Source organism: Doryrhamphus excisus, linkage group LG2 (assembly GCF_037039965.1).
Source record: "Doryrhamphus excisus strain RoL-2023G ecotype Guam linkage group LG2, RoL_Dexc_Guam_v1.1, whole genome shotgun sequence".
Classification (NCBI taxonomy): Eukaryota; Metazoa; Chordata; class Actinopteri; order Syngnathiformes; family Syngnathidae; genus Doryrhamphus; species Doryrhamphus excisus.
The window spans coordinates 11,810,695-11,826,089 of record NC_136358.1 but is presented as its reverse complement, the minus strand read 5'-3'; the positions used below and the strand labels follow the sequence as shown (position 1 = coordinate 11,826,089).

General features: G+C 43.4%; 1 protein-coding gene across 1 annotated transcript in view; it reads right to left on the bottom strand.

Moving 5' to 3' along the window:
- Nucleotides 1–3,765: 3,765 nt before the first annotated feature.
- Nucleotides 3,766–15,395, bottom strand: part of LOC131125156 (mitogen-activated protein kinase kinase kinase 11) — a 52,059-nt gene continuing 40,429 nt past the window's right edge. Inside the window, exons 3-10 of the mRNA XM_058066399.2 lie at nt 14,681–14,829; nt 13,088–13,263; nt 12,578–12,824; nt 11,091–11,207; nt 10,765–10,936; nt 10,592–10,692; nt 9,935–10,519; nt 3,766–9,829 (exon numbers count right to left, since the gene is read on the bottom strand). Of these exons, the coding sequence (XP_057922382.2) occupies nt 9,246–9,829; nt 9,935–10,519; nt 10,592–10,692; nt 10,765–10,936; nt 11,091–11,207; nt 12,578–12,824; nt 13,088–13,263; nt 14,681–14,829 (2,131 nt within the window). The 3' untranslated portion in view covers nt 3,766–9,245. The remainder of the gene's footprint in view (nt 9,830–9,934; nt 10,520–10,591; nt 10,693–10,764; nt 10,937–11,090; nt 11,208–12,577; nt 12,825–13,087; nt 13,264–14,680; nt 14,830–15,395) is intronic.

The following is a 15,395-nucleotide window of genomic DNA, read 5'->3' as shown; positions in this document are numbered from 1 at the left end:
ATATACGTACATACATACATATATATATATATATACATACATATACAGTGCATCCGGAAGGTATTCACAGTGCTTCACTTTTTCTACATTTTGTCATGTTACAGCCTCATTCCAAACTGAATTAAATTAATCTCTTACCTCAAAAATTCTACACAAAATACTCCATTATGACAATGTGAAAACCTTTTTTTTCCTTTTTTTGAATTTATTAAAAATAGAAAACTAAGAAATCACATTTACATAAGTATTCACAGCCTTTGCCATGAAGCTCAAAATTGAGCTCAGGTGCATCTTTTTTCCTCTGATCATCCTTGAGATCTTTCTACAGCTTAATTGGAGTCCACCTGCAGTAAATTCAGTTGATTGGACATGATTTGGAAATATAATAACTGTCTATATAAGGTCCCACAGTTGACTGTGCATGTCAGAGCACAAACACCAAGCATGAAGTCAAAAGAACTGTCTGTAGACCTGCGAGACAGGATTGTCTTGAGGCACAAATCTGGGGAAGGATACAGAAAAATTTCTGCTGCTTTGAAGGTCCCAATGAGCACAGTGGCCTCCATTATTCGTAAATGGAAGACGTTTGGAACCACCAGGACTCTTCCTAGAGCTGGCCGGCCTTCTAAACTGAGCGATCGGGGAAGAAGGGCCTTAGTCAGGGAGGTGACCATGGCCCCGATGGTCACTCTGTCAGAGCTCCAGCGTTCCTCTGTGGAGAGAGGAGAGCCTTCCAGAAGGACAACCATCTCTGCAGCAATCCACCAATCAGGCCTGTATGGTAGAGTGGCCAGATGAAAGCCACTCCTTAGTAAAAGGAACATGGCAGCCCGTCTGGAATTTGCCAAAAAGCACCTGAATGACTCTCAGACCATGAGAAACAAAATTCTCTGGTCTGATGAGACAAAGATTGAACTCTTTGGTGTGAATGCCAGGCGCCATGTTTGGAGGAAACCAGGCACTGCTCATCACCAGGCCAATACCATCCCTACAGTGAAGCATGGTGGTGGCAGCATCATGCTGTGGGGATGTTTTTCAGCAGCAGGAACTGGCAGACTAGTCAGGATAGAAGGAAAATGAATGCAGCAATATATAGAGATATCCTGGATGAAAACCTGCTCCAGAGCGCTCTTGACCTCAGTAGACTGGTCATGTACCTTGACCATATACTCAGTAGACATTAGCACACAGCCAAGATCTCAAAAGATTGGCTTCAGAACCACTCCGTGAATGTCCTGGAGTGGTCCAGCCAGAGTCCAGACTTGAATCTGATCGAACATCTCTGGAGAGATCTGAAAATGGCTGTGCACAGACGTCTCCCATCCAACCTGATGGAGCTTGAGACTTATTGCAAAGAAGAATGGGCAAAACTGCCTAAAGATAGGTGTGCTAAACTTGTGGGATCATATTCAAAAAGACTTGAGGCTGTAATTGCTGCCAAAGGTGGATCAACAAAGTATTAAGCAAAGGCTGTGAATACTTATGTAAATGTGATTTTTTTGTTTTCTATTTTTAATAAATTCAAAACATGTCAAAAAAACCTTTTTTCACATTGTCATAATGGAGTATTTTGTGTAGAATTTTGAGGTAAGAGATGAATTTAATTCAGTTTGGAATGAGGCTGTAACATGACAAAAAAAAGAAAAAGTGAAGCGCTGTGAATACTTTCCGGATGCACTGTATATACATACATACATACATACACTATACATATACACATAATACAAGTCGTATCATAACTTCAATATTGCACAATCTGTTATCATTTATAATAAATAATTGCACTATGGTATTATTCATTATAATCAAAAGTAGTCTTAACCTTACAATTCAATAAATCAACTTAAAGTGCGTTCAGTGCATCCGTAAAATGGTACCAACTATTATAGAAAAGATGGCTTTACAATGCCTTAGATCACAATACGTTTTAAATACTTCCATGGAACATTGAGAGAACAGGCAGATATCAAAAAGGTACTAATGAAATGATGCTAACGCTATTAGTAACGAGATGCCAAATACTCACCAATTCCGCAGTTGTAATCAACACTGCTCCTTTCAATGCAGCATTGTGCCGGTGGACGGCCCCTATACTCTGACCACGTATGTATAATGTTTAGGCTTTTACATTCGTAAACTTCAACAAAGACAACTTACCTGCTGCGCCTCTTCCCATGCGCCCTCAACGCTACCTGTGAGTAATCCCTTCCGGACTATATATACGGCACTGATTGGCGGCGCGCCATCACGTGACTTGGTGAGACCGTCACGTGACCTGATGAGACCGTCACGTGACCTGATGACGTTACACCCTGAGATATTGCACGCACGGTAAATTTAATTAATATTTATATTATTATTTATATAACTTTGTTTTCCTTCTGGGTTACATGGGAAAGTGGACAAGACAAATATAGCACAAATATCTAAACAAATATCTTGCATTTAAAAAAATACTGTAGCAATGTAGGATCTGGGCTACACATCCTAGGGTGTGAAAAAGTGGTTGCCCCCTTCCGGATTTCTGATTTTCTGATTCTGACTCCTGTTTTTTTTTTGCACTGCGATGTTTCAGACCATCAAAGAAATGTAAATATGAGTCCATGACAACACAATTCAACACTAAATGCAATTTTGAAATGAAAAAGCCCATATCTCCACATCCTTGTGTGAAAAAGTGATACCCCCCCACCCAAAGCTAAAAAGTGGTTGGGCCACCCTTAGCAGCAACAACTGCTATCAAGCATTTGCGATAACTTGCAATGAGTCTCTTCTAGCGCTGTGGAGGAATTGTCATTCAGCCACATTGGAAGCTTTTCCAGCATGAAGCCTTTTGAAGGTCATGTCACAGCATCTCAATAGGATTCAGCTCAGGACTTGGACTAGGCCGCTCCAATGTCTCATTTGTTTTTTCTTCAGCCATTCAGAGGTGGACCACCATATTCTACTTTTGCTATTGTTCTTTTAATGACTTTTACGCCAGATGTAATGGGAAATTCAACTTTTGCCTGGTCAGACCACAGAGTATTTTCCCACAGATCTTGGGGATCATCAAGATGTTTTCTGGCAAAATGGAGATCAGCCTTAATGTTCTTTTTGTTCAGCAGTGGTTTTGGTCTTGGAACTCGTTTTTGCCCAGTATCTTTCTTATGGTGGAGTCATAAACACTGACCTTAACTGAGGCAAGTGAGACCTGCACTTCTTTGGATGTTGTTGTGGTGTCTTTTGTGACCTCTCGGATGAGTCGTGGCTACGCTCTTGGGGTCATTTTGGTTGGCCGGCCACTCCTGGGAAGGTTCACCACTGGTCCATGTTTTGGCCATTTGTGGATAATGGCTCTCACTGTGGTTGGATGGAATCCCAAAGCTTTAGAAATGGCTTTATAATATTTTCCACACTGATAGATCTCAATTCATCTCAGTTATGTTTTAACAAGGGGGGCAATCGATTGTTCACACAGGGCCTTGTAGCTTTGGATTTTGTCCCTCCTTAATAATAAGTTTCAATTGAAAACAGCAAAAAACATCATCAAGGGGGCAAACACATTTAAGTTAATTTAGCAATTTTTATACATGAAAATGGTTAATATATCCAGAAAATGTAAATATTTATGGATATATTTTGACTAGACTAGGCTGTATTTAACCACCAAACTGCATGATACGACTATATATTTAGTAAATGCTTGTAAAGCCGTGGAACCATGATGTGACGCAGGAGGATGTACTTGTATTACTTAGTATTGAGCAGTCGTAAACAATAACATAAAAGGCAAAGAGTTACATTTTATTTGGTCTTTGTTCCTTTTTTTTGTCTTTCCACAGCCATGGTAATAGACAAGACACATACATGTTCACATCCGGTGGGGGAATAATCCTCTCCATGTGGTAAAACGATGATTAGGCCCAGCCCAGTGAGAAATTCTCAAAGTGTTTCTTTTCTTTTTAAGTCAACTGCAAATAAAACCCTACAAGAATAATAATAATAAAAAAAAAAACACGACGACAATGCTTTCTCTTATTTTGGCTAGCGTATAAAAAAAACACTCATTGAGGGATTAGCTTGGAGAAGCACCCATCACAACATGTTTAAATAGTCCAGTGGAACACCTGTTCAACCTTTACTTCACTCCCGAGGCCATCTACAATCAACCATTTCAATCCAGTGTGTGACAAACTCGGCCATTTATAAAGATCCCCCCATAGAAATATATGTATACACAGTGGAACCCTGGTTAGCATCCGCCATGGTTAGCATTCTGTGTTTGCTAACTGCGTGACTCCATCTGAATCACGAAACGTCCTTCCTTATTAGCTTATTAGCTAACCAAACAAAATGGCAACCAGAACAGGAAGTTACATTGCATGTCTGTGTCGTCAGCAGTTGACTCGCAAAACACCTTTTTATCGTTTTATCATTTTACGAGCATAAAGCAATTGGAAATGGACGTGAATGAGGAATGAAAGAAATAAACAAACACTTCTGGTTACCGTTACTGAAGACGTGACTGTTCCCAAAGATGCAACCCGGACGCCACCTTCCTGTTTTGCTATGACTTGTGTTTCCCACCTTCTTTATGAAAAGGCTGCCACTTGCAACTTTCTTTGGCTCCAGTTTGGGTTTCAGCATTGAGGTGAGAAACACCAGCAAATTCAAGAAACAACTTATGTCAAAACAGGAAGGTGGTGGTGGTGGTCGACCTGGCTGAACACAGGGAAGTTACCTTCAGGGAAGGTAAGAGTCACCTGAAATGTTCACTGATCCCTTTCATTCATCATTGACTTGGTTAGCATCTGTCTCTGTTAGAGTTTGACCCTCTGGAATGAAGTGATGGGTGATGCTAACTAAGGTTCCACTGTCAATTGTGTGTGTACAATCCAGATATGAAGGTATTTCTAGTGATTTACAGTATATTTATATATAAAAATGTCCTTTGACTGGCTTGCAGGTAAAAGTAAGAACCAAGTACAAGAAATCTGGGAGAGCACCATTGACCTGTGGAGGCTTCGTCAACAAGCACCTGAAAGAGTCCTGCTACTTTTCGGCATGTCTGTCGTTGATCCAAGTGGACAAATTAGTGTAGGGATACACGGTATCCCTAAAGTCTGGACACATGGGCCAATGTGCAATTATATCCAATTTTTGAATGGAGACTGGAGTATAAATGATATATTTTCTTCATTTGGATATAATTTACATATGTCTGGTAATATTGGCATACATAAAACCTAGGTATTTGCTATGCAATAAAATATAACAATTTCACATGTGTCAATGATACCCTCTGAGGACACCCTGTAGAATGGCGACAATCTGAGCAGAACGTGATCTTAAACATGCAAAAAAAAATGAGGATTTGTATCTGCATGTTTTACATAAACTGCTGCTGCTGCTGACATTTATGCTATTTAGGCTTTGTGATGTGAGGGGTTCTCGGATCAGTTTGATAAGACCTACAATTCCCATCTCATCCAATCAGGCTGGTATGATCTGGATCCAAACTGCCATTTCCTCCCTGGAAAAGCCTGCACTTGCCCTTTAAGGCACGTCAACACCTTCGCTAAACCACTGTGTCATTAACTTGCTACAAAAGCAGAAACCACCATTCCGACAGAGGTCTTCGTTTCAATCGCTAATCATCTCGCCACTCGTACAGGAGCTTTGTCCGTCTTCCACTAGCCTCTACTGAACATGAGCCAGAACTGTACTGCCCTGGTGGGACGGCATTTGAGGCAGGAAAAGGGATTGGTTTCATCCTCAGCGTCCAAAACTTCTAAAGCCATTAAATCCACACTCTCGGCACAAAGTACCTCAAGAACCTGAAGGTCCAACAGCTTTTGTGGCGGGCTCTGTCCCAAACATTTCAAAGTCACTAAAATGAAGGCTAGTCTAGATACAACAAAAACAATGAGATTTTCCAAAGGTCAGGGGGGTGTATAGGTTGGATTCATCTTCAATACCTTCAGACTCCCAGTGCCCAAAACAAAACACCTGTCCTCCCCATTCATTTTCACTGGGAACCCTTGAGACTTTATAAACCAGGAACTGAAAGTACGAAATCATTGTGGGTGGACTCTGTCGCAGTCAATTCGAACTGCCATAAAGAGTCATCTTGATACACCAAAAATAACTTTTTTCACCCAGACTTGAGAGCTGGATTGTTGGTAAAGCTTGTCTACACACGGGGGGTAGAACTTGGTTTCATCTTCAACTGCCGATACCCAAAACAAAATGTACTAGCCTGTCTGCCCCATTTATTTGACCCAAAACCTGATTTAACCTTCATGCCAGCTTCAATGACAGAGGAACTGAGGGGCGCCAACAATTTTGGAGGGGTGGCTCCCTTCTTTGAAGCCCCAACATTAGTTTAAAAACCCAGGTTTGAAACACCACCCCTCCTACGCACTTCACAGTAACCCTAATTTGAAACTCCGACCCTAACTTGTAGCCCTAGCTCGAAACCCTAACCCAAGTACAACCTTCAGGGTTGGCTTGTCCCAAAATCTTGCGGTAGATCTTTGCGTCCATTCCCCAAAAATGCACTGCATATTGAGACAACGAGCAGAAACTGGATTGAAATAAAAACAATGACAATAATGGTAGCAAATCCCAGCAGTTTTTCGCTCTTCATTGGAACAAAGCTCAACAAAGACCAATGTCCTCCAGTGACGCAGTATGTCGCCATTCATGTTGTTGTTTTTGGTTGATTTAGAGGGTCTCTTTCAGCTGCTCGACCTGTACTCATTACTGGAAAAGATGAGGCATGACGTGTCATCATTGCAAATGGAATCTCCCAACAACTAGTAAGACGACTCAGGCCTTTCTAAACCAGACACCACTTTCAACTAGGGATGGGCACGAAGATCCATTAGTCCAGTTGATTTCATTCATCACATCCTAAAGCAACCAAGTGCAACGCTGCTGTTGACACCGTGTTAAAGTCTTATTATTCAAATTCAAGTTGGAGAAAATACATTTTTTCCACATGGTTGATTCCAGAATGTGCTTAACGATTAAGATTAATGCAACGCTAACTGCCTGAATTGCATAAGTGGGAAGAAGTTTGGGAAGTAGCTGGTCATTTGACAGTGCGAGCATGTAATTAGCAGAATGCCAACTTAGTATTTACTTTCGCGTTAAAGCTTTTGCACCAACATTTGCCAAAAACAAAATGGCGGAAAGTGTACGCACAAAATTTCTATTAAAGATTGAAGACTTTCATTGTCACAGAAGCTCTCTTTGGTGTACAAAGCGATATTTTCATGAGAATACCACCTCCTTCCAGAACGGAATGCATTTATTCCTGCCATGCAAATCCAGACGACTTCACTTGCCCACCTCGAACTAGGAATGGCCATCATTATTAATCCAGTGGAATTGAGGAATCGATTATTAATCGTGTCTGAAAGCAAGTGAAGCGTATGAGTTAGCCGCTACAAGCAGAGGAACGAACTAATGGTTAAAACAACTCTTGGAATAAATGAGGAAACTCATTTTTAACCATCAAAAATAACCAATTATTCAAAGAATTTTTCCCCGACCAATAATCGTCCCTCATTTATTGCGGTTAATTGGTTCCAAACCTGACTGCGGTAAGTACATTTCAGCAAAGTAGAATTCGATATTAATACGGAATGTTTTCGTAGTGTAGAAAACCTGTTTATGGCAGTTTTAAACAGTATTAGAGCCCTGTAGGTATGAAACAACAACCCTGTTGTCACCTTTATGTGCCTATTACTCTTTGTTTACACTACCTGATCACTGCAAGAACATAACCTCTCACAGCATATAGCAAGCCACCAAGCTAAAGGGGAAGTGCACTTTTGGGAATTTTGCCTATTATTCACAATCATTGTGAGAGACATGAACACATATTAATTTCCTTTTTCTGCACATCATAACACCAGAAAACAAGTTAATATGAGCTAGCTAAAATGCACTTATTGGGACACTTTGACACTCAAGTCCTAACAAAAATCTTTCTAAGAAACTAAATTTCCATAACTGGCCTGTATTTTGATTATAGCTACAGCGATATTGTAGGACCTAATGCGGAGTACATTTCTGGTGGAATAACACATGATCACAGCATGAATATATATACGATAAAACGTTGATAGAGGGTTTTATTAAAAGGCTCTGTAGTCTAAAGGTGTGACGTGCATTGTTAGCTAGATCATATTAACTTGTTTTCTGGTGAAAGTGAAATAAATGCATGTTCATGTTTCACACAAGGACAGTAAATAATGACCAAAATTAAAAAAAAAGTGCAGTTCCCCTTTAAGGAAGTGTTTCAAAAAGAGGCGTTGAAGAAGGACAAAATTGTACCACTTCCACACGGTACTGGAGGATAACCTTTTCCCCACTCTATCATGTTGGACACAGCATGGCTGACTGCATGGAGTGTGAAGGTAATGTACTATAACGTCATGTCTCCTCAAAGTAACATTACTGACACCTAGTGACCAGAATACTACATATAACTATATAACTTTGCAATTCTTTTAACTAATGATACTTGGGATAGGCTCCAGCATACTCTGCAACCCTAATGAGGGTAAGCGGCATAGAAAATAGATGGGTGGTGTCATTTAAGGGGTCGTGGCTTACATTACATGGAAATGGGTCGTATTGCGATATTGAGTGAGGTCCTGCAGTTTTAAAATGCTGCTTTCGTGCCCATCCCTAGAGGTGCCTATTAATCAATGATTAACGTATGTTGAGTGGTTTAAGACATAAGACTTGTCACAGAGGCTCTCTTTGGCATAGGAAGTGTGATTTCACCTCGTCGGGCGTATTATGACACATTCAATGTCCAATCCTGGGCATTGTGCCGGAATGTTATTTCCTTTTTCTTTCTCCCACAACACAGCTGGTGGAAGCTGAAGCTGGACGTGTTTTGTGCTTCAGAGAGAAATTCCAAGCGTCTTCCCTGCGCACCACATGGATGCAAATGTACACGTGACAAAACAAGGCACTCCAAAATGTCCTGATTGCTTTCGGTCAGCACAGAGGTAGGTCAGGGGTGGCCTGATCCACCTCTGTATTTTTGCTGGCAGAGACGGGAAGACTGATGGGTGTCCAAAAGAAACACAAAAAGAGGGAATGAGTTCTTGCTTCACAGCCGGCTATGCCACTATACCATGGAAAGATTTAGCGTTCCAAAGCAGCAGGCCTCAGCGGGATGGATGAAGGATTCCATGTTAAAATGTTGGAGACCTTCGATAAAAGGCTCCTTGTGGACCTTAGAACCTGTCGTCTCTGAGCTGTGTTGGGGACTTGAAAGGTTTGAGCCCTAGAGTCTTTCGAGGGTGGGCTCTCTCTTTGGTTCCATCCAGGGGCTTGCTGCATGCCACCCAGCCCAGGTCGAGGAGCGGCGAGTCGGCCGGGTTGAGCGGCGCAATGCGGAACGATGGCAGCGTGGGGGAACCGTTAGCAGAGCACGGTGCCGAGCGCGAGGTGGGGAACGGCGTTGAGAATGGGTCAAAGAGCGATGCTCTGTCCAAGGTGCCAGAAGGGTCGGCACGGAGGGTGAAGGGGTCGCAGTCCGGCGAGGGGAAGGGGTGGCAATTGGTGAAGGGGTTGGTTGGGGAGGGCTGGTACCCTAGAGGTACGCTGTCCGAACGACTGACAGTGGAACCCCCGCCACCAGCTGAGATGAAACTCCACGGGTCGATGCGGTGCCGTATGGGTGAGGGGCGAGGGCGGGGGATAACGCTCACCTCCAGGCGGCGGGTTTTGGGACTCCAGAGGGCGGGGTTAGGGTGCAGAGAATAGGGCATCGAGGGTTTTTTGTCCTGAATGTCTTGACAAAGGGGCAGATCCAGAACTGGAAAGAACACATAACAAAGTTAGAGATTAAAAATCTGGAGTTCAACAAAGTAAGCTTGAATTTGTTGTTTCTTGAATATTGACGTATAAAAAGCAGACCCACCAAGCTGAGTGCCATGCAGACCTTCACAGGACCTCCTCCTCCGGTCGCCTCTGTGCTCCAAGCCATCACATCCCACATCCCCATTGCTCGACTGGACGCTGCAGTTCTGCTCCATGGGGCTCGCGTCCCTGACAACACCCTGGGGTGCGGGGGGCGCGTGCTGCGTCCTGTGGTCACCCCTCTCGCGGGGGTTAGGTGGGGGCAGCGGCCTCAGTTCTTGACAGCGCAGGGCTAAATCCAAAAGTGGTTTGGGAAGTGGATCAGAGGTGGAGAAGGTGATAAGGTCATCCACGACGGGGGGTTCCGGAATGAGGGGCTTTGTAGGCGAGCTCTCCACATCGGAGGGCTCGCACTCCTCCAGGGAGGGTGGATTAGTCCGAGGGGGGACTTTCGGAGAGACATCCAAGCAGCGACCCAAGCCAATGGAGGCTAAGAGAGAGCCGCTGCTGAGCAGGGCCCGGTGGGTGCTCTTAATCAGGCAAGGAGGACCCCAATCGGGAGAGCTGGCTGGAGAGGCACACACCTCCTCACTGCCTGAGTCTCCTTGTGGAAGAGGAAGACGCAGGCTGTCCTTCCCTGAGGAGCCTGTGAATACATAAAAATCTATCACTTATATTCTAAGAATTCACACTGAGTTAACCACCGCCAGTTAGGCACCATTGTGAGCCGGGGAAGGGGGTCTGTATTCCTCAAAGTCGTCCTTGGATTCTCCATTCTCATTGCTGTCAGACACCAGCAGCTTGGCTCTCATGGACAGACTTGTAACAGAGAGCAGAGGACATGGAAACCATGCATTCATTAACAGAGGATCACGCGTGTGACATGTATACCTGCTCTCCTGAGGGCTCAGGCGCAGGACTTTGGGGCTCTTGGGGCTTTTGGGGCTCTGGGGCCTCCAGTGGGGACTCAGCCTCAGATCTCCGTTGGCCTGCTTGTGAGAGGGCGCCTCAAGGGGCCACACGGAGCTCAGACCGAACGTCCTGTTGCTGTCACAGGGACTAACTGTGGGGAAACATGAGCATCAGCGTGTAAATGTCCTCATGGCAACTCATGTTCAGTTGAGATGTACTAGTACTGAGATGGAGCGTTTGATGATAACTATCATATGTGCCCTAAAGCAAACCACTGAGTGTGAGGATGTGAGCACTGCACTCACGTTGGATTGCACGGAAACGTGGGCCAAAGGAGGACGACGAGCCTGAGCCCAAGTCGGGTGAGTTTCGCCTCTTCTCCAGGCCTGGTGATGCCTGCACTGTGATTTTGTGGATGAAATCTGCAAAACAAACAAAAACGTCAATCATAAATACTGAAAACACACAAAAACTGAAATATTTTATAATATATTTATATTTTATACGTAAAAACATACATGACTTTCAAACACAATGCCGAAAAGATGCACAGTTCAACATTTAAATGCATAACACACAAAAATACATAAAATACCTAAAAATACATAAAATACCTAAAAGCTAGAAAAAAAAACAAATAACACATTACAAGTAACATAGCCCTGGGTGAAAAAGTGACTGCTCCGGAGATCTGAAAGATTAATTGAGATCTATCAGTGTGGAAAAGATTGTAAAGTCATTTCTAAAGCTTTGGGACTCCAGCCAACCACAGTGAGAGTCGGTATACACAAATGGCCAATACATGGAACAGTGGTCGACCTTCCCAGGAGTTGCCGGTCAACCAAAATGACCCCAAGAGCGCAGCCACGACTCATCCAAGAGGTCACAAAAGACCCCGCTAAACAACATCCAAAAAAGTGGATTTGACTTCACCATAAGAAAGACACTGGGCCTGCATGGCAGAGTTCCAAGACCAAAACCACAGCTGAACAAAAAGAACATTAAGACTGGTCTCCATTTTGCCAGACATCTTGATGATCCCCAAGACCTTTGGGAAAATACTCTGTGGTCTGACCAGACAAAAGTTGAACATTTTGGAAGGTGTGTGTCCCATTACATCTGGCATACAAGTCATTAAAAGAACATGATAGCAAGAGTAAAATATGGTGGTGGTAGTGTGATGGTCTGGGGCTGTTTTTGAATTCTGCTCAAGGAGAATGTCCGGCCATCTGTTGGTGACCTCAAGCTGAAAGCAACTTGGGTTGTGCAGCAGGACAATGATCCAAAACACACCAGCAAGTCCACCTCTGAATGGCTGAAGAAAACCAAATGAAGACTTTGGAGCGGCCTAGTCCAAGTCCTGAGCTGAATCCTATTGAGATGCTGTGGCATGACCTTCAAAAGACTTCATGCTGGAAAAGCCTTCAATGTGGCTGAATGACAACAATTCCTCCACAGCGCTGGAAAAGAATCATTGCAAATTATCACAAACGCTTGATTGCAGTTGTTGCTGCTAAGGGTGGCCCTAAGGGGGAGTTTTATTTTATGAAAATAACCGGAAGTGCATTGCTCACTAGTTAGCTTAAAGTTTGCCAAATTCGTCCGAACAAAATTGTAAACGGTTGGTATTTGGACAAATAAATCATGTAGTATGCTGTAGTGGGGTATGCAGTATGGAGTGTGGATAGTATGGGCATGGATGTATGTAGTAGTTAGTATGAGGTTTCAAACACAGCCATGGACTTTTTTCCTCCCTTCATAATAAAAAGTTTTGTGTCAACAGAACACACACCTTGGGGCATGCTGATCTTCTCGCCATTCTTGCATTTGAGCTTGTGCTTCTTGAAGGTGCCCTTGCGCTTCTTGACGTTGGGTTTCTCCTGGTTCTGGTTGAGGTGCAGGATGAGGAGGCTGAGCTCGCGCTCGAACACGTCCTGTTCCCACTGGGCCAGCTGCTGCTCACGCTGGCGCAGGAACTCCTCGTGGGACTTCTGCTCCAGTGCCGCCCGCTTCAGTTCCTCCTCGCGGCAGCGCAGCTCCTAGACGACAAAATGGTGGGATGTATCAACTCTGATTGTTTCTTCGATAGGATTTAATCCAAATTTGCTAATTTCTCATAACATTTCATTTGTTCTCACACATGCTACAAATGTAAAAAACGAAATTATGAAATTATGCTGAACTTCAGCACCAATATAGTTTTACCCACAATTCCTGCACCCACCCTTTATTTTGGACCCGACTGACCATTTTTGGCCAAAATATGCTGAGCCTAAGCCAACTCAAAACAACGACGAGCCACCTTTTCCTTAGCACGTAGCTCATCAAACATGTCCTGAATCTCCAGCTTCCAGTCCTCCTGCAGGGAGTGGAAGGAGTCCTGCGGCATCTCCTCCATCACCTGCTGCTCCAAGGCCGTCAGCTGGGCCAGGATGGAGCCAAAGTTGGGTCTGTGATGGGGGTCCTGGTCCCAGCACTCTGCATTAAACAACCAAAAGAGATGCTAAAGGTTTGCTAGAGGTTTGCTGTGCTTTATTTTGGCACAGGTGTTTATGCAGGCCTAGCTTATGCAGCTCAACAATCCCACCATGTCCAAAGAGAGAACGTTTGTTGACACCATACACCGACACTCTCGACTTCAAACTTCATTCATTCATACTAAACACCATCACAAACGTTATCTGCTTATCTGGACATCTATGGCCTGGATTCACTGCACCCACAGGCAACTCGGATAGGAAATCGGATATGGGATATGAAAGAATTGATTACATTTTAAAAAGGATTCTTTATCACTTGCAATTTTTGGCATTTGTGCACAAAACTCCACAAAAAAATGGTCAGAGGACTTGTTCGAGACACTTAGCCATCCCGATACTGTATTACGCTACTATGCTAGGTGTTATCATGCTAATATTAGCATGCTGGGTGTTGGCATGTTAATGGATGGATGTTAGCATTACTAGCATGCTAATGTTATCATAGCCATATAGACAATATAGGCAATTATATGAACACCTGGGTGTAGGCAATTATATGAATACATAACACTATCATGCTGGGCGTTAGCATGCTAAAATGAGCATAATAGCATTTTTATCAGTTTTCACAGGTAGACACTATTATGCTGCGTGTTAGCATGTTAACATGAGCATAATAGCACTTTGATCCATTTTCACAGGTAGGCACCATCATGCTAGATGTTACCATGCTATTATTAGCATTGCGAGCATGCTAACATGAGCATAAGATTTTTTTCATGATTTTCATGGACATGAACTTAAGCAGACACTTGCGCTACCATGCAAGGTGTTAGCATTCTAATGTTAGCATGTTAGAATAGTAACAATTATACAATTTTTAGCATTTTCAGAGCTAGGCACTTACACAAACACTGTGCTATTATGCTACGTCTTAACATTATTCCACGGTCAAGGAATCTACTGTAAATATGTCGATAAAATAGATCAGTTTGTGTTTTACTTTTGCATAAGTCTACCACAAAAAGACATGTATTTTTGCAAACAATGTGCCATTTGAGGGCCCATGAAAAATGCAGTCCATAAATGGCCCGCAGGCTGCACTTTGCGGATGCCCGGTGTACGTGTTCCACATGTTATACTGTATATGCTGTGTTTTGGTGCCACTATCAGGAAGAGGCCGGCTGTAGGCTTATGGGAATAATGTTTTAATATTATGGGAATAAAGTCATCATATTATGGGAATAAAAATCTAATCTTATGGGAATAAAGTCCCAATATTGCAAAACGACAATATACGTACAAAATATAACTCTTTGAGAAGTGAAAAACGGTAAAAAAGAAAGAGGTGCTAATATTGAGGTTTCTTCAGAAGGCCTTTACTGTACAACCAAGTAGCACCTCTGGCGACCCACCTGACATGAGCTGAGCGAAGGGTTCAGGGCACGTGGAGGGAATGGGCAGGGTGAGTTTGTTGACGGCGACGCCGTAGGCCACGGCAAGCCCGTCGATGCCTCTGTAGGGCGCCTCACCTGTCAGCAGCTCCCACAGCAGAACACCGTAACTGTAAAACATGACAGTGAGCAATTCGCCATGGTGGTGTCCGAATTTTCTCCACCTGGCTGTATGCAACATTTGTGCAGCTCACGTTGGGTAACTTGGGGACGTTTGGCCCACAATGAAGACTTCCAGGTACAGTATGACGAATAGAAATGGTACTCCTATTTTTATTCTTCTTTGCACAACCGGCTAGCATGTTAACATTAGTGTTTTCAGCCAATTAGGAAAGAAATTTTTTTAAGCATCTGATTGGCAGCGTGGTTAACGATGCCAGCACTTAGCACAGGGGCCTAAGGTTTGAATCCCAGTCAGGGTAAGTGGTAATATATACAGTATCATTAACTGGCCCTTACAGTGTGAAAAGACACATTCTGGCCTCTGAAGGTATCAAATGCACCGCCTGTCACTTTGCTTGATGGAGGCCATGTTTTTCCAACCAATCTTGCTCAAATTTTACTCATGTGCGTGGTGGCCCCCGAAACGGGCGTGTGGCTACACACCTTAAACTTACAGTAAACCTACATGACGTGCGAATGAGAAACACAAACAACACTCTGGTCCCAACACTGT